This window comes from Canis aureus, chromosome 6, assembly GCF_053574225.1.
Source record: "Canis aureus isolate CA01 chromosome 6, VMU_Caureus_v.1.0, whole genome shotgun sequence".
Taxonomy (NCBI): domain Eukaryota; kingdom Metazoa; phylum Chordata; class Mammalia; order Carnivora; family Canidae; genus Canis; species Canis aureus.
Genome location: NC_135616.1, coordinates 40,563,420 through 40,590,108, shown reverse-complemented (window position 1 = coordinate 40,590,108; position 26,689 = coordinate 40,563,420). Strand labels below are relative to the sequence as shown.

The 26,689-nt window shown below is 47.0% G+C and overlaps 1 protein-coding gene and 1 long non-coding RNA gene across 4 annotated transcripts; one reads left to right on the top strand and one right to left on the bottom strand.

Annotated features, from left to right (window-relative positions):
* Positions 1 to 5,745: 5,745 nt before the first annotated feature.
* Positions 5,746 to 8,249, bottom strand: LOC144315907 (uncharacterized). Its single transcript, XR_013381643.1, has 2 exons — positions 7,599 to 8,249; positions 5,746 to 7,157 (listed from the first exon to the last, which is right to left on the bottom strand). It is a non-coding gene; the product is annotated as an uncharacterized LOC144315907 (long non-coding RNA).
* On the top strand, positions 7,528 to 21,400 carry LOC144315905 (Fc receptor-like protein 1). 3 transcript variants are annotated; one of them, XM_077901229.1, is made up of 12 exons: positions 7,528 to 8,108; positions 11,606 to 11,632; positions 13,815 to 14,084; positions 14,569 to 14,619; positions 15,137 to 15,424; positions 15,587 to 15,865; positions 16,198 to 16,311; positions 17,332 to 17,359; positions 18,348 to 18,430; positions 18,642 to 18,710; positions 19,367 to 19,398; positions 20,315 to 21,400. In XM_077901229.1, exons 1-12 carry the CDS (start codon positions 8,078 to 8,080, stop codon positions 20,393 to 20,395), a joined length of 1,353 nt encoding a protein of 450 aa, XP_077757355.1. In that variant the 5' UTR covers positions 7,528 to 8,077; the 3' UTR covers positions 20,396 to 21,400. The 3 variants fall into 3 exon arrangements, with proteins under 3 accessions (XP_077757355.1, XP_077757356.1, XP_077757357.1); XM_077901230.1 differs by lacking the exon at positions 14,569 to 14,619; XM_077901231.1 differs by lacking the exons at positions 7,528 to 8,108; positions 11,606 to 11,632 and adding an exon at positions 11,650 to 13,211.
* Positions 21,401 to 26,689: the final 5,289 nt, after the last annotated feature.

Genomic DNA, 26,689 nt, shown 5'->3' with positions numbered 1-26,689 from the left:
GCCCCCATTGGGACTTGCTGCTTTATGGTCCCTGGCTCTTCCAAGCAACCAGGGCTCCCAGGTGTCTCTCCTTTGTAGATGGTGCCATGTGGCCAGTTCTCAGAATGGACGTGACACCTTCCCATTCAGGTAGTTGACAGAGCTTGCCTCCTCCATGCTCTCTCTCCCTGTATGCTGGCTTCTCAGGCAAGACCCCAGTGACACAGGGGCCAGCAGAGTCAGAGCATGGAGGGGCCAGACCATTCGAATGACCGGGTGGCCGGTGCCTCACGCAGTCTCTGCTGATGGTTGCATGATAAGAAACAAACATGATTTGCATTAAGCCAGGGAGATGTTTGGGTAGCTTATTAAAAGCACTTAGCTCACTCCAACTAACACAGACATGAATAGTTTTTACAAAATCAATTACATTTCTTCGGAGTTCCCCAACAAACGCCAATATGCACTTGGCTTCCTTGGAAGCCATTCAATACCTAATATTTGGTGCTAATCAGGAGAGGTGCCACCTGGCTCGCTTATAACTTTATTTCTAGGATAAAGTAATCGTATTTTATTTTTGACAGTCTTCGGAGCCTTTTTGTTTTTAAACTACCCAAATGTCCGTTGCAGACATTTTGTGTGTGTGTATTTTTGGAATTTTTTTTTTTTTTAAGAGCAGTTTTAGGTTCCCAGCAAAATGGAGAGGAAGATATAGAGAATTCCCATATACCTGCTGCCGTCACACGTGCACGGCCTCCCCCATTGCCAACATTCCTCACCAGGGGGTGCATTTGCAACAATCAGACTGCTTTGACACATCATCACCCAAATTCCATAGTTTATATTGGGGTTTACGCTTAGTGTTATTCTATGAATTTGGGCAAATTTTTTCTTTAAAGATTTCATTTATTTATTCATGAGAGACAGTGAGAGGCAGAGAGAGAAGCAAGCTCCCTACAGGAATCCTGATGCAGGATTCCATCCCAGGATCCCGGGATCACGCCCTGAGTGGAAGGCAGATACTCAACCGCTGAGCCACCCAGGTGCCCCGGTTTGGGCAAATTTATAAACATGTATCCACTGTTAGACTGCCACACAGAGGAAGTTTATCTCCCTAAAACTCCTTGAAGTTCTTCTGTGCTTTCCTATTCATTCCTCTAACCTCTAACCCTCTAACCCCTGCCAACTACTGGTCCTTTTACTGTCTCCCATAGTTTTGCCTTTTCCAGAACGTCATAGAATTGGAATCACACCATATATAGCCTTCTCAGACTGATTTATTTCACTTAGTGGTATGCATTTAAGTTTCTTCCATGTCTTTTCATGGCTTGATGGCTCATTTCTTTTTAGCATTGAGCAATACTCCACTGTCTGGATGGACCACAGTTTATTTATTCATTAACCTATGGAAGGACATCTTGGTTGCTTCCAAGTTTTAAAAAACATGAATGAAGCCGCTATAAACATCGTGTGCAGACTTCTGTGTGGACATGTTTTCAACTCCTTTGGGTAAATACTAAGGAGCATTTTTTTTTATTGAAGTTTGATTTGCCAACATATTGTATAACACCCAGTTCCCATCCCATCAAGTGCCCTCCTCAGTGCCCATCACCCAGTCACCCCATCCCCCGCCTGCCTCCCCTTCCGTTACTCTTTGTTCGTTTCCCAGAGTTAGGAGTCTCTCATGTTTTGTCATGCTCTCTAATTTTTAAACAACACAATCCTGTTCTCCTGGCCACAATTAATGGGTACCACGAATGGGCGTCTGTCCCAAGTTGGATGGATTGGCCCTGCCCAGGAGGTGGGAACTGTAATCAAAAGCATATTAGTGGGATCCCTGGGTGGCGCAGCGGTTTAGCGCCTGCCTTTGGCCCAGGGCGCGATCCTGGAGACCCGGGATCGAGTCCCACATCGGGCTCCCGGTGCATGGAGCCTGCTTCTCCCTCTGCCTGTCTCTCTCTCTCTCTCTCTGACTATCATAAATAATAAAATTAAAAAAAAAAAAGCATATTAGTTTCTCCAAGTGCCTGGACTTGTAGCAACTTAACCCAAGAGGTGTGTTTTCCACATACAAGGTGGATCAGAGAACAAGAGGAAGCCATTCCACAGAGATATGCTAGAAGGTATAAGACAGAGAGGAACCCAGATGAGACACAGAATCTGGAGAGCACTTTCTGGTCCTGGTTCTCGTCTTTCTCTGGATTCCAGCTGTATTCCTAATTTTGGGTTTGTGACAAACTGCTGTATGCTTATAATATACATTTTATGTATAGATATATATGCATATACCAATATGTATATATTTAATTTTTTTCTTCCAAAATTTTATTTAAATTCTAGTTAGTTCATATACAGTGCAATATTGGCTTCAGGAGTAAAACTCAGTGATTCATCACTTACATACAACACTCACTGTTCATCTCAAAAAGTGCCATCCTGAGTATCCATCCGCCAACCAGCCCATCCCCACCATGTCCCTCCATCAACCCTGTTGGTTCTCTGTTGTTAGGAGTCTCTCATGGTTTGCTATATATATTATGTATTTAAGATTTTGATCAAATTATCTCATGGGTTTTTGTACTGCTAACCAAAATAACCCTAACTAATTTTCTTGTTTAAAATTAAGAAAGTGACAATTTACTCACCTTGTGTTATGTTAGTTAGATAAACCCATTAATTAGTAATGAATCAATTCTCGCTGCACTTACAGCATCGAGTTATGGATCCGAAAATGCGAAGACCAAGACCTAGAGCAGAGATGCCACTACAACAGATTTAGGCAGCTGTGCATCCCAGAGTACTAGAGCTTAGTCCATGCTCAAGGTCATGGCTTCTCTTAAATTGTCAGAAGCTGATGTCCCTCTAGCCACATTCTGTCCAGCCTCTTTCCAGGCAATGTCTGAAGTCTATCTGCTCTTGACTGCCTCAGCAGACCCAAGTGACACCAACTTCCCTGCTGGGTTGGTGGACGCTCAGTGTAGATGATGTGCAGTGACAGCCTGGAAGGAGGCTCAGTCTTGCTAACCCTGAGAGAAGAGAGGGATATATCGGTTGCTAAGTGGTCCTTCTTTTTTTTTTTTTTTTTTCTAAGTGGTCCTTCTGTTGGACTCTGTCTCTGTGAGAAACTCCACATGAATTGTGACCTGATACATCTTGTCTATAGCAGTGACAAGACTTATCCCCCTGGTGGTTATCCTAGAGACACAGGAGGGGAGCCCTGTCAAGGTTGAAAAAGCAGGAGGGAAACCACTGAAGGTGGTCCTTGGTTACGTGAGGAGAGAGAGGGAAAGCCTGAAAACATGAGTGTAGAGGAAGACTTTTTGTTGAAGTCATAAAAAGTCATGGTCCTTGTTTGCCTAGGACAGGATGGTTGATGTCTGCTGAGGGTCAGTTATTTTTTGTTAACAATTTTTGTGGACACTTCTACTCCCAAAAGTGTCCTGGTTTGGATGACAAATTCTGTGTTCATTTTAGCATTGAAGGATGGTTAATATTTGAGAACTAGATTTGACAAGATAGAGATGTATGGGAAGTGGGGTGTTGCCCATAGCTCAACACTTTCTTCCCCCGAAGAGCAAACAGCCAAGGACCCAGCAGGTGGATGAGATGAGTCTGATTTCTTGGCTGCTTCTTTCCCACAAACTCATCTCCCTCCCCTAGGTGTTTCCCCCATGACTTCTTCAGCAGGACCAGCCAATAACCTGTGCTGGGGTAAGATGACCTAGATCACACGTATTCTATAGGATTGGTATACAGTTCAATTTGAATTCATGGCAATGCTCTGAAAGTTGTAAGAATGTCCTCATCTCATGACTTGCTCCTAAGGCAGGACCCTAGACCCAGCATGCTCCTCGGAGGTGCTGTCATTTCAACTCTTACTGAAACTTAGGGTTTCCCCATTAGTGTTTCTTTTCTTCTACTCTGACATGGGGGCATCACATTTTGTGGGGTCTTGACACAGGCAATGGCCCAGCTCCAGGTGTTCCCTGCCTTCTGACTGTAAGCAGAGTGAGGACATCTCTTCTCACTGAGGGCCATGGTTGAGGAGCTCTGTCCAGTAGATACATGATATGAGCCACAGGTAGAATATAGAATTTGCTAGTAACCATATTGGAAAAAAGTAAAAAAAAAAAAAAAAAAAAAAACAGGTGAAATTAATAATTGAATTGTAATATTTTAAAACTTATTTATATATGAATTATTATCATTTAACATGGAATTGATATAGAATTATTAATGAGGCATTTCACTTTCTTTCTTTTTTTTTTTTCTTCAGTTTTCAAATCCCCGGCATGTAAATAGTACTCCTAGCGCATCTCAATTTGGACTAGAGAGGCTTCCAGTGCTCAGAAGCCCCGTGTGGTTAGGGGCTGCTGTCTTGGACAGCAGACACATCCAAATGTAAAATGAAACCAAGGGTCACATCAACCTTAGTTTTCACAGCCAAGGCTTTGAAAATTGTGTAATACCTTTGAGTTGCAGATTCCTGATCTGCAAAATGAGTAAACTTTCTGCCTCAAAATGGTCAAACTCAGTATGTTCCCTGATTTTTCATTTTCATTGGGTTTGGTTGTTTCTTCCCTTATCAACATGCATGGCACCCAGGGCATATGTGCCATACAGAAATGCTTTGTTTTAAAATAATTTTTAAAAATTATTCTCAAACATTGAAAAGTTAGTGATTTTACATAAATTCCAAAATTCCAGCTTTGGTGAACAATCAGATGATTGAGCAGCATGTCCTTTGAAGCTCATGGCAATGGCCAACTGCTCCCTCAGATAGGAGGTGCCTTCTCCAGCCCAGAGAGCTCCACCTGGCCCTGCTCCCCATCTGGATTCCCACATTCTTAGTATGGCACATGAAACCTTCCATGGTTTCTCTTCTACCCTCTGTCTCTTCAGCCTCATGCTTGTCAGCACTTCCTCAAATTCTGTTCCAATAATCAAACTTCAAATGTCTCAGCAAAATGCCTTGCCATTTCATGCCTTCATCCATGCATCTGCTCTTAGCTCCGTGTAGTGTTCTTCCGTGCTAGACATCGGGCGGGGATCCTAGTCATCCTTGGAAACCAGCTTAGATATCAAACCCTCTGCAGAGCCTCCCTATTCCCTACACCAGCTCACCTACATTCTCTGCTCTTACCTCTCTACCAGGCCTGACTTATTTATCATGATTTTCACACTTCCCTGTGTTCAGTTTGCTCATAAATCTTTCTCACTGCACTGTGAATTCTCGGCACTTAGGAACATGCATTTCCCACCTCCATACACTCAGAATGTAGGGCTGTACAAGGCACACATTGTCGTTTCTTGGGGACAGCTAACACCCCTTTCTTATCCACCCACGGTCAGGATGAGTGGAGGGTAACAGGAGTCATGCAGAGGGGAGCAAACTTCAGATTTCTCACCAGTAATAATGATTTTGGAGGAAGTGGCTTAGCTGTGTGGCCTTAGTGGGTTCTCGCAACTCACCACTACACAAAGCAGATCTACCATCTGGATAGCCCTGGGCCTTTGCAGCAGGGGCAGACCCTGGTGTGTGGATGATGACCCATGACAGCATGGTGAGGCCTAGCTTCTCAAGGAGAGAACCCAGGTGGCACCAAGCCACACATGCTCAGTTGCTTCTCCTAAATTTATAAGCCAAATAAGTCATATCTCCTTGATAATTTTCTTCCTGAGGTCTGGAGAGGAAAATCTCTCCTGCTTATAGAAACATGAGGAGCATTGGTTGTGTACCCCTAAGAGTTCATGACAGAGGCCCAATAAATACATGAGTCATGTTAATTTGAAGATGAAATCGAAGTGATAATGCATATTATTGCCCAGCCATTCTGTTGCAGAAGCGTGCTAGCTTTTCCTGTGGTTGTTATTCCATCAATGCTCACAGAAGATGTTTTTGTCTTGCCCAGGCTAACCAAGAGCTGCAGGTCAGCTGAAGTTTAGCTGGGCTCGGCTGGGTTCAGCTCGGCTTGGCTCCAAGCCATGGGCTGGGTTCAAGTTCCCTCTGTCTTCTCACTTTAGAAAATAGGTCAAATAGGCAACCAAGCGAAATCATACAAGTGCAGCCAGTGTCTGATGGCATGCAGCAATGCCTTGTATCCTTACACCTTGCTGGCCAAAGCATGTCACAGAGCCAAGCCAAAGCCTGTGACCCAGGCACATCCACTCCTTCCAGAAGATTCTCGAATGAGTGACTTGATCATGAGAAAGCCTGTATAATTCCCTTATAAGAGGGGAGCCAATACTTGGAAGCAGTAACCCAATCTCTAACAGTGACTTGAAACAAGTTTCTTCTCTATGGGCCCCATTTGCTTCATGTATAATGTATGGGTATGAAGAGTCTTCCTTTTGACCACATATCTGGGCACGGTGGCCCAGCCAAGCTGAAATAAAATTAACCATCCCAGCCTCCCCTACAGAAAGTGAGCCCCTGCTTACTCTCTATGGCTGATGAGCGCTGTAGATCCCCCCTTGGTCAAGAGCTCAGGCACCTCTGTGTCCTCAGCACTGCTCTGCGGCCCAGAGGTGCAGATTTTCCAACAGAAACACCAGATCATTTTGTGAAAAGTCTTGCCCTGACTTTGGAACCCTGGTGACAAAGCTCTACCCACATTCCTCTCCTTCCTAGTGGTGCACCCTCTGGCTCACTGCCTCCACGTTAGACCTCACCCCCATCTACCAGATTGGAATCTTTGTGTAGGGGTTCATGGGTTTGCATTTCATCAGAGCATCTCACAATTTATATGCATGCTACCTTTCTTAGTGTGCCTATGTATAAAATAAAAGCTTGAGAGAGCATAACGAATACTGTGCAGCCTTTAAACTAGAGGAAAGGGTGGAAGATTTTAATTTAAAGCAATTGCACAGGTGTGCACATGAGCACAGGCAGAGAGGTATATGCAGGGTGTGTGCACACACACGGCCATACACGCTGGGCCAAGAGGGCTCTGAGCTCCTCAGTGAATAAGAAGTCTTGGTCTTCAAACGTTAAATGAAGCAAACCCACATCAAGACAGGCTTTCCAGAGCCAGCAAACAAAGCCAGATGCACTGTTGAGTCTTTGGAACTTCCCTGGGGATTCCGGTCAGTTCCCAGCACTGCTCCCTCCTCCTCCAGCACTGGCCATGTAGACCACTTGTTTCTCTTCTCACACCTTCTCTACAGACTCTTGCAGCCTGAAAAGAAGATACCTGAGATTACTGAATGGTGTCTTGCCATGTCCCCTAATAGCTTTGAATTAACTGGTTCTTAACCCTAGACCCTCAAAGGCTCAAGAAGTGTTGGAAATTAAGATGGTTTATTGTCTTCTAAGCATGATCTAAATTACATGCAGGCTCCAGGTGCCGAGGACCAGGAGTGCCAGGGTGCTCCAGGGAGGGATGGGAGAGATGATACACACCTGATCTGGGGAGGGGCAGTGATCATGATGAACTGTCCCCAACATCCAGAAGCTAATTTGCCTATGCTTATTTCCTGTATTTCACTTACAAACACCCCCCCAGGTGGTAACTTCCTGTGATACTGTTTTTCATCTGTTTTTGCTTCACTGACCACTACCCCATAAAAGTTTAAATATGGGTGGGAGTATCTTACAAATAGCTTGACCCCGTACTCACCATAATCTGTCAGGCCTTGCGCGTAACCCCAGTGACAGTCCACCTGGCAAAGCTCGGATGTTCATGCACAGAGTGACAGCGTGGAACTGCTGAGAAGCGAGAGTGTACACCGAGTGGGCGGGGTGGAGGGGACATCCTTCCCATCCAGGACAGCACCCACTGCCTTCTGCAGGACCGCAGTCTGAGGAGTGCTCTGCAAAGTCAGAAATCACTTGTGGGAAACGTCCTTTGAGACTCCACTGAGCTCTTGCGGGAGGTCCTAATGTGCTAAAGTGCACCACGCTCTTCAAGTTGTGGACAGGGAACCAGCCTTCACTGGAGAGGAAATAGAGGTGGGCCTTGGGAGGCTCTCGTTCTTCTATTTCTGTAAACGTGCTGCAGTGGGACTTCCCATCCCGACTTCCTCAACCTTCAGACCAGCCGCTGCCTCTCTGAGCTGGAGGATAAATATCTGAGTGACAGTCCCTGACCTGGTCCTCATGCTGCTGGGGCTCGTGCTGTTGCTGTGCGGTGAGTAGGATGTGCCAGTGAGTGTGGGGTCCCAGCCCCAGTGCCCCCATCCCTCTGAGGTCTCCACTTGTGCCCACCGATGCCAAGATCTCTGCCTCCAACTGGCAGCTCTGAGTCAGGCAGTGGGTGGTAAAGACTGGACAGCCAGATGTTTGAAGAAAACTATCATTTTGGTTTTTATCTCATAGGAAACATTGAGTGTCTGTCTTTCCTTCTGATATGAAATCTGTCTTTGTTCTCCTGTTGTCAATAGCCGTGGGGATAATTCACACAGCAGACTGGGCTCTTTGTTCCTTGTGCTTGCCATCAACGTCTTTCTCTATCCTCTGTCCTTGGTCCCTCATTCATACCATCACATCCTAGAATTTATCATTACCAACAACAGTTGGCTTTCAAAATCCCTGTTTTCGGCACCCTACCGCAATCCCACCCACCGGCCACATTGCATTTGCAACTTCCCTTCTGAACCTCCCAGAGTGACTTTTCCCTGCTAGTTACTGTCTTCCGCACCCCCGCCCCTCAGCTGAGATGCTGGGGCTGGCCCAACATTCCCCCGGCTACATCTCTCCATCAACACGCTTCACACTAGTGCCTAGGCAGCTGAATGTGACTTCACATGGAAGGCATCACCCCTTAACTCATGTCCCTTTATATATAGGGCACACGTCTGTGGTGGCACTGGCAGGGCCAGTGACACTCCTACACCTTCCTAGTCAGTGCTTCACACTCAAACCACTGTCTGCTACCTTCTCTGTCTCCTCAAACTCCTCCTCCTCGCTCTCAGTTTATAAGCTGGCTGCACGTCACGAGGAAGGAAAGCCATGAAAAGAGAACGTCCTCAGCTTTCCACAGCCGTGTCTGCAAACCCCCGCCCCTGCTGTGTGTCCCTCATCAGGACCACACTTCCCATCCTCCGGTGTAGGACGGGACTCCTCCCTTGTGCATGGGTCCTTGATGCTCTCACTTTCTTACAGCCATCACTGTGCCGTCACTACATTTCTTCATTCTGGGTTAGTCCTGTAAATATACAAACATGCCACCATGTCTTTTCTCCTAAAACGACGGAAATGTGCCCTGACAGTGGCCTGCTCCCTTTCACAAAATTTCCAGGGAGCTGCTGGGAGTGCTTCAGCTCCTCCCATCCTTCCTGTCTCAAACTCATTTTTAACTTACATGACAGTAAAATTCACTTCTTTGATGCACCATCTATGATTTTCCAGAAGGATCTGCAGTCATGTGAGCACCAGGACCATCAAGATGCAGAGCATTTCCATTGCCTCAAACCCTCCCTCCTGGCCTCCATCCCTTTGGCATCAAACCCTCCAGGTTCCTAAGCCCCGGTGACCACTGGCCGGTTCTCGGTGCTGACAGGTCTCCCTCACCCTTCTTTGAGCCACGGTTGCCCACCTTCTGTCCCCTCCATGGCTCCCGCTGAGACCACCAACCCTCTCCATGTCACCCTGACCTAGGCTCTGTTTTCAGCTTCCTTTCCCTCGGCCTCTCAGGGGTGTTCCTTCGCTCTGTCTTCTGGAAGCACTTCTTACCTCAGCTTCTGGAACACCACAGGCTGCTGGTTTTCTTTCTAACTCAATTTTTGTTGCTTCCTGGCCATCAGGGTTGGACTTGCCCTAAGGCTGGTGCCCAGACCTCATGCTCCACTGGCACTCACTTCCCAGCCCAGTTCAGACACTTCAGCTCCACTTTATTCTTAAACTCAAGCTCATTTCCCAGCTCTGGTCTCTCCTCTGAGCACTTTTCATGCATCAATGGCCACTCAGCTGTCCCATCGACACCTTGCACTCCACATGGCCAAACACATGTCCTGATCTCCTGTATGTTCCCCTCACTTAACCTGTTTCCTACGGTGACCTCCACTCTTCCAGAGGCTGCTGCCAAAAATCTAAGACCTATACTCCTTCTTCTCTTTCTTCTACACTTGACCTCCAAACTGTAAGCAATTCTTACTGATTCTGCTTTCAAATTTATACTGGAATCTTCCCCTTCACGGGCAGCCCTGCTTAGCCTGAGCTGGTGTCCTCCGTCTTCCTGACTAAATCGCTACAAGTGTCCTCTCTGCTGCTCCTGCATGACCGTGGTCTGCCCTTCTCCCAGGGTAAGAGTGATTTTACAAGCGTAAAGAATCAGAACTGCCCACAGCTCCCCATCATACCTGGAATGAAATCCAGACCTGGGGCCAAATCCAGGAAGCCCTCCATGACTGGCTCTGACCACCTCCCACCACACCAGTGCCCACTGCTGCCTCTGTATCCACTCTAGGGGCACCGCCTCTCCTTCCTCCCCCCATGAGTTCATTTCTTCTCAGGTCCTTTGCGTTTGCTCATTCGGTGCCAGGGGTGCTTGTTTCCAAACACTCAGAAGGCAGCTCTCTACTTTCATTCTGTTTTCTACTCAGTTAGCATCTCTCCTAAGAGTCAAGACCATCCTGAGACACTCCAACCTATCTTGCGGCTTCAGCTCTCCTATAGCACTGATTGCTCTCTGAAATCAGGTTATATATTGATTTGGCTCTCTCTCTAAATTCCTTGATGGCAAACACTGTTGTTCACATTCATTCTTACAAACCCAATCCCACGTGCAGTGCCTGGCACACAGTAAGCACTCGAAATTGTTTGTAGTATGGGTGGCTTAAAAAATGTGATTTTCATGCCAGCTCCACTGATTGCATTCTGCTGAGGAACAAATAAGCTAAAATAGCAGGCTAAGCATCTCAGAGTAAACATGGGCTCGAATAGGTAGCAATAATGAGTAATATTTACTGAATGTGAAATAAATGCCAAGCATGATTCTAAGCATTTTATGGATACCAATATATTTAATCTTCGCAGAAACTCTGGAAAGTAAGTCTATTATTACCTACATTTCACAGAAAAGGAAAGTAGAGCCCAGAGAGGTGAAGCGTCTTCCTGGGGTAGAACAGTTTGTAAGGAAAAGAGGCAGCGTTCAGGTCCGTGCTCTCTGGCTGCAGAGCCTGCAGCTCCCCAGAATGTTCTGTTCTTGATCCTCATGCTGCAACACTACAGTCAAGCCCTTGGGGTATGGGAGGATCTTTGGAGAGATCCAAATCCCTTCTGTGGACCTCCTCTGCCAAGACATTGGTGCATAAAGGGCACTGAGTGTGAAGCAGGACCTAGCTGTTGTCACTGTGGTCGGCCCAGGCTGGGGTTGTCAGGACATTTGAGAGGAGGGATGAGGGCCAGGGGAGTGAGAGCCATGAAACAAAGGCACCACCTCCTAATCATGGATGGGAGCAATGACTGGGAATGATTTCCCAACCACGAAGGGAACTGTGTGGTGATGGGGCACATAGGAGAGGAAGAGGTAAAAAAGGGCAGAGGGAGAAGAACAGGGAGCAAGAGCCAAGGAGAGATGGGAGGGGAAGGGGGGAAGAGGGAGTGGGGGAGGACATGCGGAGAGCAGCATGGGGCTGCCCATGGGCCATCCACACTGGCACTGATGTCTCCTGAATTCTCTCCTAGCTCAACCCCGAGAACCAACCAGTGAAGGTACGTAGCACTTCCCTTTCCTCTTCATGGTCTGCAGGCATCTTGTCACTGGGCCGGTCCATGCAGGGGGCCCGTGGATGCTGTGTGACATTTGGTGACAGCCGCTGAGGTCTACTATGACAGCGGCTCCCCCGGGGACCAGCTGCCTGTGTTCAGACCAGTTTGTGCACCTGACACATGGCTGCTCAGCTAGGAGAGCAGGCCTTGCTCTGACCTTCTCAAAACCACAGTCCTTTCTGTGGGAAGTGTGAGCTCAGGAAGGGAGATGCGCTTCCACAGGAAGTCAGAGAGTGTGGAAGATAGATATTAGAAGAATCTCTGCCTTCCCAGCCTGGGGGACTCCAAGGCCTCTTGTCTCCCCATAGAGGGCTCCCCAAGGAGTGACGGTGGAAACACTGCCATCTGACATCCGTGGAGGACATGACGGTCGGCCCCTGGGTCATGTGAAAGTGCAGTAGCCCTCTGCCTCCTTTGCATTCCCGGCCCTGCTCTGTCGCCACAACTGCTGCCCTGTGCGGCTTCCTTCTGAGGCCCTGGTTGGTGCAAACCTGCCATTGCTCGGATTCTGATTCACCTTTACCGGACGAAGAGAGGAGGAAGATTTCCCCCAGAAGGAATCTTCCACTGAAGTGGGTTTCAACCCAGGATACATCAGAACTGCTCTCTTGTACTTAGGGCACTAACCCCAGGGCTCAAAGAGGCTTCCTGTCACCTCAAGAACACAGGTCACACGTACAGCCAGGAGACAAAGCTCTGGAGAGCCAGTGGCCAGAGATATTTAGGGCCAAACCAGCCTTCTGGGTGCTCTCCTAAGGTTTGTCCAAGCTGAACTCAGGCCAAGGGTTAGTGCCAACATGCCTCATGCCTGACCCTTTCACCCTACAAATGCATGTGCCCAATCTGAGCCTAAGCAGAAATCCAAAACCACATCCAGAAGAAACAAAGCTTCCACCCCCCGGCATTTGCCAGGTACTCCTGGGAATACCTGAGAATGATCTGAAACAAGTTCCGAGCTGCAAGACTGAGCTCCCGCCCTTGCAAACTGCCTGTCCGGTGTCTGCTCTACACCACCTGCCCCATTCAGAAGGGTGGGGTCAGGTGCCTAGATGTCTGCTTTATTCCCTTCTTTGTCCAAGAGCTGTGCTGTCCGCAGTGCTCTGGGGACTGCATTTTTCCAAGGAGAGAAAACAGCCCCCAGTGCACAGGAATCCCAGGTCCCAGAGCAAACATCCTGGTACCAGTGTTGGAATTGAGTTTTAAAAGTGCTTGGGTAAAGCATTCGAGGAGCCAGGCTGGAGGATGATAGGTGTTGGTGCAGCAATCACCTCTCTGCGATTGAGAACACTTGGCATTTTCATCTGGTGAGGAGGGAAACTTCCTAAACTTTCCTAAAGAGCAGAGGCTCTGAGTTGGATAGACACATGCCTCAAGAGCCAGTGTACTCAGGGATTTGGTGTTTCCTGGGTGCTGCAGCTGGGCCGATGGAGACGAAGGGAAGCGGGACCCAGCTTTGCCCGTCTGTAGCCCACCCCGAGAAGAGCCCTTACAGCCAACAAGGGAGACATTCCTGAGGGTTAAGGTATGGATTGAAATTGTCCCTCACAACTGTGGCTTCTACAGAGGTTTGCATGAAATCCCAGAGCCAGGGAGCTGGGTGTGGGCACGTGGCACTTTCAGGCAAGTGTGAGCCTGTTCCTTCCATGGGGAGCAGCACTAACAGGGGTGGGAGACAATCCATAAAGAAAGCACTGAATTCCTCTAACTTCCCCTGATTGGCAGACCCTCTGGTGTCACATTCTGTCCATGAAAGACAATGTGGCTCTGGGATGCCCGGCGGGGTGGGCAGAAGATAACCAACTAGTTTACAACAAGAATGAATGAGACACACTCACTTTTTCTGAAACCTCAGGCTTTACCATCTCTGATAACGGTCATCAGCACCCTGTCCTGTCTCCAAAACAGGGGGTTTTAACTCACAGAGTGGGAATCAAGCTGAAGATGGAGGTTGCCTTGTGGAGAGAGGAGGTGCTGCCCAGGGGCAGGTGGTGCTGAGCTGGGGGGTGGTCTCTGCACTCAATATGCAGGTTGTTTGGGCCTTGTTTCAAATGTTGAGAACACAACGTGCCTCTTACAGGAACTCTGAAACCCATTTCCCTGGCATGTCTTTTGTCCTCCTCTCTAGCACTGCATCTGACAGCCAGGCCCTCCTGGCCCTTGGAGGGGAGATCAATGACCCTGACCTGTGAGACTGAGGCCACTTCTCAGCAGCTGGATGACCAGCTCCAGTTCTGCTTCTTCAGAGATGACCAGGCCCTGGATCTGGGCTGTGGCAGTGACCCGGTGCTCCAGGTTCCCACTGTGTGGAGGAAAGACTCGGGATCCTACTGGTGTGAAGCAAAGACCTCGGCACAGAAAGTCACTCGGAGCCCAAGGATCCAGATACAGGTGCAAGGTGAGCGTGGGGGGCCCTGCACTGGGGGCTGACTCAGGTAGGGCACGGGTTTGCTCTTCCCTGCAGAAGGAGGAGCTGTCGGAAGCTTGCCTGTGCCTGAGCTTCTCTCCTTATCAGAGTCCTTGAGGGGTCTTCCCTTATTCTTGCTAATCCTGCTCAAGTGCACAGAGGAGTCTTAGGAACCCCTTACTGTGTCCTCCGGTGCTGGAGAGTGGGGGTGAATCACTACATAATCATGGCCCGTGATGTCCAGAAGTGCCCTCGGCACTCTCCACGGCTAGGAGGAAACGCGTGGTGGTGGTGGGAGTCAAGGGAGCTGCAGAAACCAGACCTGGATGGTAAGGGCTGGCTTTGTGCAGGAAGCTCCCGGAGGAGAGGCTGGGGCTGGGTTTTGAAAGAGAGGAAGAGAAGGGAGTGTTTTGTGACTCTGAACCATGTCACTCCACATCAGGGTGGACACTCTAACGTCCTCCCCCATTCTCAGACAAGGATGCGTCCATGGTGCCGGGAAGCGGATGTGGAATTCCTCCAGAAGGTTGGCTTTCCTACCCTTGCTCAAAACTCAGCACTGGTGAGGCTGGACCAGAACCAACAACTGCTGGGCAGCAGGCCCCGCTCTAGGCCCCAAATGCATTATGTAATGGAACCGCCCCAGCTGTAGGAGATAACTATCATGACCTCTCACATTGTTTAGACGGGGAACTGAGTCTCAGAGAACAGAGAAGAGAAGCCATTGGGGCACACACAGTAAGATGTACAACCAGCATTCCAGGCCAGAAAGCTTGATCTGCAATCTGGACTATGGCCACTGTATTGCTGTGCCTTGTAGAGTGAGGGTTTGAGAAGCCAGGGTCCTGGAGGGAGGGGGTGCTGTACCCATTGGCCTTCCTCACCCTACCACCATCCACCTGACCAAGGCTGACCCAAATCAGCAAAAACACCCTTCAGAATACCACCACCTGCCACCATTAAACTGTACAAATTATTGGCTTTACCCAAGACCTTTGCTTTCAGGACGGTCACCCCACCTGTGTCACCTTGTGTTTGTGTAGGAGTCCCGGTCTGGAATGTGAGCTTGGAGACACAGCCTCCAGAGGGACAAGTGCAGAAGGGAAAGAAGCTGGTTCTCATCTGTTTGGCCACCCAGGGCACGGGACACATCACCTTCTCCTGGTACAAAGGGGCCCTGGGTTTGAACCTGGAAACAAAGACCCAGCGCTCACTGTCCGCGAATTTCGAGATCCCAAGGGTAACGGAGAGTGATTCGGAGAAATACTACTGCACGGCCGACAACGGCTACGGCCCCAGTGTTAGCGAGCTCGTGAGCATCACCGTTAGAAGTAAGTTTGCGACCTTCTGTCTCGCTAGCATCCCCACTAGCTGGGCTCCACGTTCCCCTGGGTTACCCCGGGGAAGTTCAAGGGGGTTGAGCTTGTGTGGGCAGGGATTATGGGTCTGTCACGACATGGGAACCCTCTCTGATGGCCCGCCATCTCCCTCAGGTCCAGTGTCCCGCCCCATCCTCACCCTCAAGGTGCCTGGGGCCCAGGTCTTCCCTGGGGACATGGTGGAGCTTCACTGTGAGGCCCACGGGGGCTCTCCCCCGATCCTGTACCAGTTTTATCATGAGAATGTCACCCTGGGAAGCAGCTCAGCCCCCTCTGGAGAAGGAGCGTCCTTCAACCTCTCTCTGACCATGGAGCATTCTGGAAACTACTCCTGTGAAGCTGACAATGGCCTGGGGGCCCAGCACAGCGAGGTGGTGACACTCAACATCACAGGTACAGCTCAGGCTGTTGAACTGTCTTGGTCAATCAATGCCTCTTTCCAGCATCCTGACCCCACAGAATTTCTGGCACTGTGCTACCAACGATGGAGTGTCTGTGGGTGGTGCTGTCCTGGGAGGTATGTCTGAGGGGCACAGAGCATGTGAAGGCTGGTGCCTCTCTCCTGCCATCAGTGTGATGAGCTGCAAGTCACATCATTCAGGCCTGCCACCCCTGCCCCCCTCACTCTGGAGGAGCAGACCTTGGCCTCAGCCCAGCCTCGAGACATCTGCTCTCCCAAGGCCAGCACCTTGCACGGGGGCTCATGTGTAGACCTCTCCCCTCAGTGCCCGTGGAGGACAGAGAGGAACTGCTCACCTCAGGAATCTTGGAGGGGCTGCTTGGCGTCCTCGGTCCCACCATTATGGCCCTATTCTGCTGTTGGCTCAAGAAAAAAATAGGTTAGTATTTATTTCGGGTATTTTGTTACTGTGACCTTTGTTTTCATGGAAATAGGCACGACTGGGGATGTGTCCATGGTGAGGGACAGGAAATGTCCTGCCAGCAACCCAAACCGCGATCTGCTTCCGGCCCCTAGCAGTGTCTGGTCAAGTCCTGCCCTCTCCCTGCGCCCCGTGATCAGTTGGGGTTCAGCTGATGTCTGGTGCTTCTGGATCTAATCTTCACTCAAAGCTGTGACTCTCTTTAAAATAATTAGTCAGCCACTGGAAGAGAAGCACAGCAATTCCTGCTCTGCTGACCACCCCCCAGTTATAGTCACTGGCTCAGTTCTCAACCCCCCAGAACATCATGATGTACTTTTCCCCCTTCTGGAATGCTCGTCCATGTATCCTTACATCCTGCTGGCTGCGGGGTCTCTCCTGCTTTTCATCTTAAATGTCTTTTTCCCTGAGAGGCTTCACCCGGCCACACAGCCTACAATGCTCTCATCCTACTCCTCATCAGAGCACCAAGTTATTTAGCTTCACCTGGCTATTACTAATTACAGTTGGTAATTACATATTTATTGGTGTATTTAATGTTGGACTCCTGTTCTCCACTGAGCAAGATGAAGACGGTGTGAGATTCTCATTTAAATTCCAAGCTTGTCTGGCACCTGGGGCACCTCACCCCATCTGTAACATGGCCGTGGCAGTGTCTGCTTCTGAGGACCCCTGTTGTGACAAGAGTAGGTAGTGTGTTATTAAAGCCAAAAGCAAAAAGTGCAATAGGTGTTCGGCTTCAGAGACTTGGGCTCAGGTCCTCGCTCTGGTATGAGCTGTCTGGGAAGCTCGACTAACCATCCTGTACTGAGTCTCCTTGCCTGCAAAGTGAGGGATCTGCATAAATGATCGCCAGCACGCTCTCTGGTACATGAGAGCACCCTGGCCCAAAGAGCAGTCCCCACACGAGGCCCATCTGCAAACAATGACAATCACATTCCCCCTTTTGACATGTTTGCTCATCTGCTTGACTTGTAGGAAGACGTCCGGCCAGGGACCTGCCCAGGTGAGGCTCTGCTCCCTCTGTGTGCACCGATAATGCAGAAAAACCTATCTTAACAGCTTTGTGTTGTCCCCTCTCATGTGTTTGTTGCATATTTTATTATCCCACCTTCCACTCCACAGTTCTCTCACTGGCAACTGAGTGTCCATTTGTCATTCCTCTTCGTTTGTGCATTAATTAATTTAAATCCTTCTCTGTCATTCTTCCTAATTTACCTCCTTCATTGAACTACTTTGACCATTTCACACATTCACCAATGAATTGATTCATTCAATCAATTGACCAATATCTGAGGGCCTAGGAGTCATTCTGATGAGGCAGGAGAACAGGATCCCGAGATCCTGGAAGCGTCTCAGAGGCATGAAGATATGTGTGTTTTTCTATCACTCAGGCCAGAGAGTGATAACCATCCTGAAAACTCGCTGGTGAAGCTGTTTAGTTTAGAGAAGAAAAAGATTTTTAAAACACTTGCACCTGGGAATATCAATGATTAGTTGACATATTTTTATGCTGTGTCGTTGTTTATGCTGACAAAAATCAGATTATTTTCCCAAATTGGAGTAGTCTTCCAGGAGTACACGTACCCCCACGTTCACCTTCTTCTTTCCTTTCCGCAAGCTGCCTGTCCTGCCTAGCAGCCTGTTCTCCATCGGGAGGAGTTAATATTCATCATTCAATGTTCACTGAGCCCCTGTGATGGGAGGGGCACTATTCCAGGTGTGGGCAATGCCACACTGAGCCCATCAGGTAAAGACCTGCGCTCATGGGCTCTACACTCCAGAAGACTGCCGTGCCCTGCTCGGCCCAGGTACAGGGCTTGTACCACGCAGCTGAGCTGACTGCCGATTTTTCCCCAAAAGTCCTTATTCTGCTCAGGACCCTTGCTAACAGGCTTCTCTGCTTCGATGTCTTGCTCACAACCCTGGATGGTGATGTCTGGGGTGTCTGGGATGCTGTCCCACCTAGTTAGCGTGTGTTTCCCTGTCTGCAGGAGCCCTCCCCGCCCTGTGCCACAAGCTTCCAACTACGTCAACTCAGCTGCCCCACTGCAAGGACAGTCTGTATATGAAAATGGTGAGGTTTCCCAAATGGCCTGGCCCAAGTAGCTACAGTGAGCAGAGGAAGGGACAGGGGGGTGAAGTCTGCTGGCCCACTCCGTGCCTGCTGTGTCCCAGTCACCTCGGTGAACAGACAGCACATCTGTCCTCGTGGTGACAGGTGGTTGGCACGGAGTGACATAAGTGGCAGGAAGAAAGGACTGTGTCACACCTCCTTTCTTTTTCAGTGAATGTCGTAAGCGGGGACGAGATTTACTCTTTGGTGTACCATACGCAGCAGGAGCGGCAAGCAGCAGGTGAGATGTGAGGGACTAAATTTGTCTCTGACTTTTGTCTTTCCTGGAGCAAAGAGGATAAATCAGTGGCCGCGAATGACATATAGGAAGTGTCCTTGGGCGCTGCTGCTCTGCTTTGGAGCTGGCTCTGGGCTCCGCTCTGCCTTTCTGAGCACTGGCCTTGGGTCTGGGGGCCCCGAGTAGAGAGCCCAGTGCAGGTGCTAGCTCAGCGCCTACTGTCAAGGTGGCAGCTGGGGTGGTGGTGTCCGCCTGTCCTCTCTGAGTGGCCCCGTGCCCGCACTCTCTGTGGCACCTACACGGCTGCCCACTTGCTGCTGTTGTTCTATCCATACCTGGTGTGTCCAGAAATGTGAAAAGAGTAAATGCCCAGGGAACCTACTCACCTGCCCACCCCTAGGCTGCCCATCATTTTCTTTACAGTGAAGAAATCATGTTTGTGATAGGCAGAAAAGCAAGACTAAAAATATTGATGAAAATCAATGTGATTGATTTAAATTACATTAAATTACGAAGGATTTAAATTAATTAGCTAATGTATAAACGAAGAGGAATAGCAAACAGACACTCCTGCAGATAGGAGAAGAAGCCTTTATTAGCATGAGGTTAGTGAAGGACTTTAAATATAAATGACATCTGACACATCTTTTATTCCCCAGCAAATCCCCTGAGGACACATACCGAGGACCAGGTGAGTTAAAATCCTTCCTGTACTTTCGTTCCTGCTCTTCTCTCTGTCTTCTAGGAACTGGTTCTCAAACTTTTAAAACTATGGCCACTTAGGAAAAACAAAAGATCTCTGTGGACCATCTCTTCCCTTATCTCCCCACACAGTGGGAAAAACATTCCATCATTACAGTAAAGCCTCACTGTACAAGGGAACTGTGGAGGTTTGCACAGGTGTTTCCTTTAGCCATGGAGACATGGATGATTTGTAGTTACACTCTAGTGCATGACTGGTCTAAAAATTCTATTCTTCGAAAATCTTTATCCTGAAATAATGTTGAACCACACACACACCACTTTGTATTGTGAGGTTAACCACACAATCTGTGGAAAACCAAATTAATATTGAACAAAGCTAAACTGATAGTGGTTTGTGTCAACTCAGTAATTTGTAAACCTTGAAAAATTCAACACATCACTGGTAATACAAAAATACTTCCAGAAAATTGCAGGAATTTTAGCTCCATATATGTGCAAGAACAGTAGGTGCTTTGTAAGTTTGTCTAGTGTGGTAGCGTAGCCAGATGTCTCAGGACAGAATTTGTATCCTTGGTAAACTCTAGTGACATGTTAAATGTAGTTTATGAGTACAAAATCCTTAAAAAAAAAATAACGACCACCCGTGGAACTGCCTAAGAGTGGTCTATTAGAACGGGAGTTTGCATGTTTGGTTGAGCATATGGCTCATCAGGAGCACCTCTGCAGCCCACCAGGGGGACACAGGCCTTTTGAAAATGCTCACCTAGGGTCAGTCTTCCACTTTATGTGCTGCGTGGAGTGCACATAGGATGCATCCAGGCTGATTGGGGAAGAGAACCAGATGGAAGCATGTTCCATTTGTCTTCCCTGCTCTGGTCCTATCCATGTGCCTTTGCTTTTAGGATGCCTCAGCCATTTACTTTAGGCTGAAGAATACAAGCGATACAAGTGTTACAGATGTAGACTATGAAGATGCTATGTAAAGTTCTGGAAGATTCTGCTCTTTGGAAACCTTGCATGACTCCAAGCCTCAGAATCAATGTGTTCTTCAGAGACCCTGGGGTAGTCAGCTTTCTGGTACTTCTCACCCAGGTGCTTTGCTCCCAGAGACTATTCTTGAATCTACTGTGAAGTGGAAGTGGTTCTAGCCCTTGAAGAAACCACCCAAAAGAACCAACATGAACATGGCAGTGGGAAGGACCTTGTTACCATAACCCGATTCCAACTGGTTCTTTAAGCACACGTCAAATTGTGTTCTAACTTCTTTTTATCAGAGGAAACAGAGTGGGTGAAAGAACTTGGGACCTCTGGGTGGAGGGACAGTGAAGCTCACTCAGACTGCATGGACACAAGGTTAGTGATTCTGCAGGACAGCTGCACACAGAGGTGGCTGCTGTCCCAGCCCAGGGCAGGCGAGCTCTGTACTCAACCCCAGAACAGAACTCCTGCCCTGACTTACAGGACTCATCCTGTTTCTGCATAAAGTATGTGACTCAGTGCATTAGAACTCAAACAAAGTTTCGTAAATAGTTACTGTGGCTACATTCAATTTTAGTGACATATTTGTATGTACAGGTCAATCTAGATGCCCCCAAATTTATAATGAAACACAATCTTTCTACGTTTTACCACATCCAAAATTCTGTATTTGTTGCACCTCTAAAAGTTTTATGAATATACCTTTTCTTCTCTTACTTAACAAATTTTTAAAAATGTGATAATACAATTTGGAGTCTATATTTTAGTTTTAAAAGAATTATACACCAACTCTTACAAATTAAAACAATTTAGAAGTCTATGATGTAAAAAGTTAGAACCTTTCCTACATCTAATACCGCAAGTGGTATCCATTGTTTAAAAACTCAGTGTTGTTAACTAAATATTATCGTAACATATTTTAACCTTTTCAATCACTGATGGACGTTAGGTGATTTCCAAAAATTTTATATTATAAAAATAATACTAAAATAAATGTCATTGAACAAACATTTTTCTGTGTTCCTGCAAATCCATCTGAAGGATAAATTTGTAAATCAGGGATTAGGACATTTTAGGTTGTGAACATTTGACATTCTTGTTAAATACACTTAAACTGCTCTGTAGTAGCCTCTATCAGTGAATACATCAACCAGCAATACATGAGAGAATCAATCTGTGAGAGCAAAGTATCATTGTTATTGCAATTGAATTGTTTTATTTTATTATAAGATTTTATTTATTTGAGAGAGAGAGAGAGAGAGAGAGAGCGAGAGAGAGAGAGAGAGAGAGAGAGCTCCAGCAGGGGGAGGGGCAGAGGGAAAGGGAGAAGTAAACTCCCCACTGAGCAGGAGCCCGACAGAGGGCTCTATCCCAGGACTCTGAGATCAGGACCTGAGCCGAAGGCAGGTGCTTAACTGAAGGAGCCACTCAAGTGCCCCTCAATTAAAAAATTTAAAACAACTAACACAGTTGAACATTTTCCCCCATAAATTGGCTGTTAATCTGTAGTTCTTCCTAAAATATCCTGTGCTGACCCTTGCACATTGTCTCAGTGTTCATTTGCCTTCTTCTTATAGCTTTTGTAGGAACTATTTATAATTTATATATAATGAGGTGCACACATTTGAGGTGCTTGGCTCCATCAGTCTGACAGACACATGCACCCAGGTAACCCAAACTCTTGTCACGATGTAAAATTCCTCCATCATTCCAGAAACGTCCCTCACATTCCCTCCCATGTGATAATGTTATAAAAATGTTCTTATATTTTCTTAGAATGCTTTCATAATTTTGATATACATCCACAGGATCGTATGTATGTTTGGTGTGAGGTAAGAATCTGATTTTTCCTGTTTTGGCGTTTTATATTATATTTATATTATGACTTTACTTTTTGGAATTAAATTATGTGAGATAGAGATAAGTATTTTTTCAAAAAATATAAGGAATCTACTGTTTTTTATTAAGTCGTCTGTTCTTTTTTCTTTTATTTCCATGCTACTTTATCTCATCAGATAATACACATCTGACATGAACTTCCTGTTTAGTACTTCTGCTTAACACTAACACCCTTTGAACTTCTTTCAAGGATGACTTTGCCCATTGCAGGATTGGCTCCAACTGTGGTCCCCAGTGTTCTTCATGCACACGCCCCATCAAGTCGTACCAGCTCAGGACCTCTGCACCCACTCTTGCCTGTGCCATGATTGTCTTTCTCTGGCACCCTCGCTGGCTCTCATCTCCTCAGCTGCATTTCTCACTTGCATTTCTATTTCTGGCCAATGGAAATGTTTAACTTTTTCTTTTTTAGGACACATGTAGGTTTTTATATTTTACATTTTATCTGACACTGCTAAGTATTTGGACCTTAGAGAGGGCTCCAGGAATGAAGTGGGAGCCCCCAGGGACTAGAAGGTTGAACTCTTTCTGGATTTACAGGTGCATTCCACCATTTACTTACTAGCACTGCAATTTGGTCAAATTAGTTAATCTCTGTGTATTTCTTCATGCTTAAAACTGGGATAACAATTGTTAACTAATATACAACACTGTCTTGCTCATTATGTAAAATCATTTGTTTAAAATGCTTCAAGGTCAACTGATGAATCACCAAACTCTACCTCTGAAACTAACAATACACTATATGTTAATTGAATGTAAATAAAATTTTACTTTATTTTTAAAAAGATTTTATTTACTTATTCATGAGAGACACAGAGAGAGAGAGAGGAGAAGCAGGCAGGCTCCATGCATGGAGCCCCATATGGGACTTGATCCCTGGACGCCCCGAGCCAAAGGCAGATGCTCAACCGCTGAGCCACCCAGGCGTCCCAAATGTAAATAAAATTTTTAAAAAGATTTAGAACATCGAAAAAAAATGCTTCGAGGTACACACAGCACACATTAAATGCTCAAAAATTATTGTTATTCCTTTTCAAATTTCCCTTTTTGTTTGCTGTTATGGGTGTAATACTTTATTATTTTAACCACCTTAAAATGGCTTAAATACATTAAATTTATTGTAAGTCTTAGGTAGCTCTTCTTCCTGAAGGTTTAGGTACTTAAACCTGCATTAATCACGTTTTGAATCTTGTTCATCATAATTTGGTGGGTTTTGTGATCTTGATGGAGACACTTCCTCTGTACAGTAGGAGCTTCACATGATCTGTGCTTCTGATTATCCCTCAAAAGCCATTTTGTAAGTGCTGCTTCTAAGCCCCGGGGGCGTTTCTAACTTGGGACCACTTTTTATGACAATTATTTATCTCACCCATGGGAGTGGCACAGTTCTGGGGTTTTGATGTCTCAGGGGAAACTATTTCCCCCAGAGCTCATAGAAAGACAAGGTTGCTTGTCATCTCTGGTGGTGGGTGAATCTTTTTCCCACTAAGCCACTCTTTTATTACAAGGAAAGCCTGCTGGTGGTCCAGACTTTATGTGTTTTGGTTTCAGGCTTCTCCCTCTTATAGATGGAGGGTTTTGCCTTCCTAGTTTCACACGGACTAAATGCTAAATTCACAAAAAGTATCCACTGTGATAGTTTCCTCCTCTGGGCATCAGTAGTGTCAATTTACATACATGTGTAATACTCTGTTTCCACTTCCTTTTTTCTCCTATCTGTAATGGAGGAATTTCCCTTTTTTTTTTTTTACCTGTTTAAGTATGCATTTAACAAATTATGCACTATTTATCCATCACTGACTGAATGAATACACGTTTCCTCTGACCGGTGAATCACCACCTCCTGACCTCGGAAGGAATGGTTAGCAGAGTATGTGAGAAGAATAAGCAAATCCCTGGAAGGGGAATCAAGACCAAAAGCCACAAGTACAATCTGGATCTTGGTTCTTTTTTTTTTTTTTTTTAAGATTTTATTTATTTATTCATGAGAGACACACACACACAGAGAGAGGCAGAGACACAGGCAGAGGGAGAAGCAGGCTCCATGCAGGGAGCCTGACATGTGACTCGATCCCGGATCTCCAGGATCACACCCTGGGCTGAAGGCGGCACTAAACCGCTGAGCCACCCGGACTGCCCTGATCTTGGTTCTTGATCGTCTTCTACCACCAATAGCCGATATTTACTGCTGGGAAGATACTCAAGGAAACAGCTGTGGGTGGGTCTGCTAAGGGTGAGTGTGCTAAATGCCCCCAAATGTCCCCTCTACCCAGATCACACATATACAATTAGAACAGAAAACAGAGAGCTTCAGATTGAATGGTCTTTGATCCCCCCAGGGGCCTCTTCATGCCTGCCACCCCCAGGGAGTCCGGGCAACTTGGCAGGAGGTATCCTCACAGACCCAGGGAGGTCTGCTCCCTGTTGCACATGCTGCTCAGATATCTACTCAGAGCCTCACTAAGTGCCCCTCCCCACCTCAGACTTTTTTTTTTTTAAGATTTTTATTTATTTATTCATGAGAGACACAGAGAGAGAGAGAGGCAGAGACACAGGCAGAGGGAGAAGCAGGCTCCATGCAGGGAGCCCGATGTGGGACTCGATCCCAGGACTCTAGGATTACGCCCCGGGCCAAAGGCAGGTGCTAAACCGCTGAGCCACCCGGGGATCCCCCCAACCTCAGACTTCAAGATGGGGCTCACCTCTATTCCCCATCACAGGAATGGCAAGCTTTCTTCAAAAGGGGTTTGTGATACTTTCTACTGACGCTGAAGAAAATGATCCTCTTCATGGAGAAGAAAAATTTGAGACCTGTAAAACTTCAGTCTTCTAAAAACAATCACTACTTGAAACTAAACTTGCTCTTGTCCTTCTCAGATTGCCTGGAGTAGATGTATGGATAATTCTTGGAGCAACTGGATCTCTGGAGGACCTTCATTTTCATATCCACCAGGGAGGAAATGGACAACAGTTCCCAGGCATTCTTGGTCCAAATTCCCTACCATGCTATCTGGACTATGGAGGACCCATCAGAATTCTAGGAATTAATGAACTGCATTGTAAAGAATCTTCTGGGCAGAAGGGTCTGCGTTTACCTAAATAACATTTGGAGAGCATCTGCAGAGACAACATTGAGATTCCCACTAGCCAGCTCTGCTCCAACAAACATTAGCACCTCCAAAAAAATGTATCTCTTACCCTGGAAATAAAATTTCTAGGTCAAACCTCATTCAACAAAGACGTATCATGTTGTTCAAGATAATTATAGTAACAATTGAAATTACTACTGTAACTGCTCCCCCACAAGGATGATGGTGGTGAGTTATCACCATGTCCACTGTGTACAGCAAAGTGTGCATTAATTCCTGCAGGAAGTGAATGCATGCATCATGATATTCAATTCTATCATCCTGGCCTTGCAGGCCCAAGTTCAACCAAATATATCCTCTGAGGTTAACCAGTTTCATTTTCTTGTTGTGACTATCCTGGTAATCAACATCCTCAAATGGGAGATGGTAGTTATTTTGTTCTGAGCTGTAGTTTGTGAAGACTCTGTCTCTGTCCAGTCCTGATGCACCTCATGTTGGCATTGCACCTTGTGTTCCTTCCAAGACATGGAACAGAGTTGACAGGGACACTGTTGCTCTGTATCTGACAGAACACTTTTGTTGCCACCCGCAGGATCTCCAAGTCAAGGGTCTACCTGGCTGGCCCCAGAGGCTTTTGTGTCTATAGGAAACTCTGGTCAAGACTCCATCTTGCTGGTAGCCAAATAACCCCGCATAAGGAGTGTTTGTATCTCTCACTTTGGCCAACGCACCCCACCCTACAGTTTCAGTTCTGCCACTGTAATCTTGAACATGAAGCTACTTTGTCCTCCAATGAGCAACTGAGCTCTTCACATCTGGCTGCAGCCGCTCATTTGCATCTGAGTTTAGATGGGCCTGCAGATTGTGTCTGTCCACATGTAAATGTCTGCCATCTGTCAGATGTGAGCAAGCACCCAGGTGGAACATACCATCACCTCAAGGACATGCTGCCACCCTAGTGGCCCACTTACCCCACTGTAGCAACTCAGTTCTCTTCCCCTGCATCACTCACTTTCACACAAAGCACACCCTCTACCATTTGGTAATGCCATGGGAAAAAAATGAATTCTCAACTCAAGAACCCACATGCCCATACAGGACAGAATGCAACCATAAATATTTCTGTGAAAAACCAATACCTATCAGCAGCTCTTCCTCCACCTTTTGCATATGCCTTTTTCTGTATCGTCTTCCTTAATTCACTGTCATCTGTCAGAGTCCTGTGCCGTCCCAACTAGGCAGGGCTTGACAAGAATCTCAGTGAGCAGCTCTGGTGCCAGGGTGAGGAGCATTCACCCTCTTCCAAAC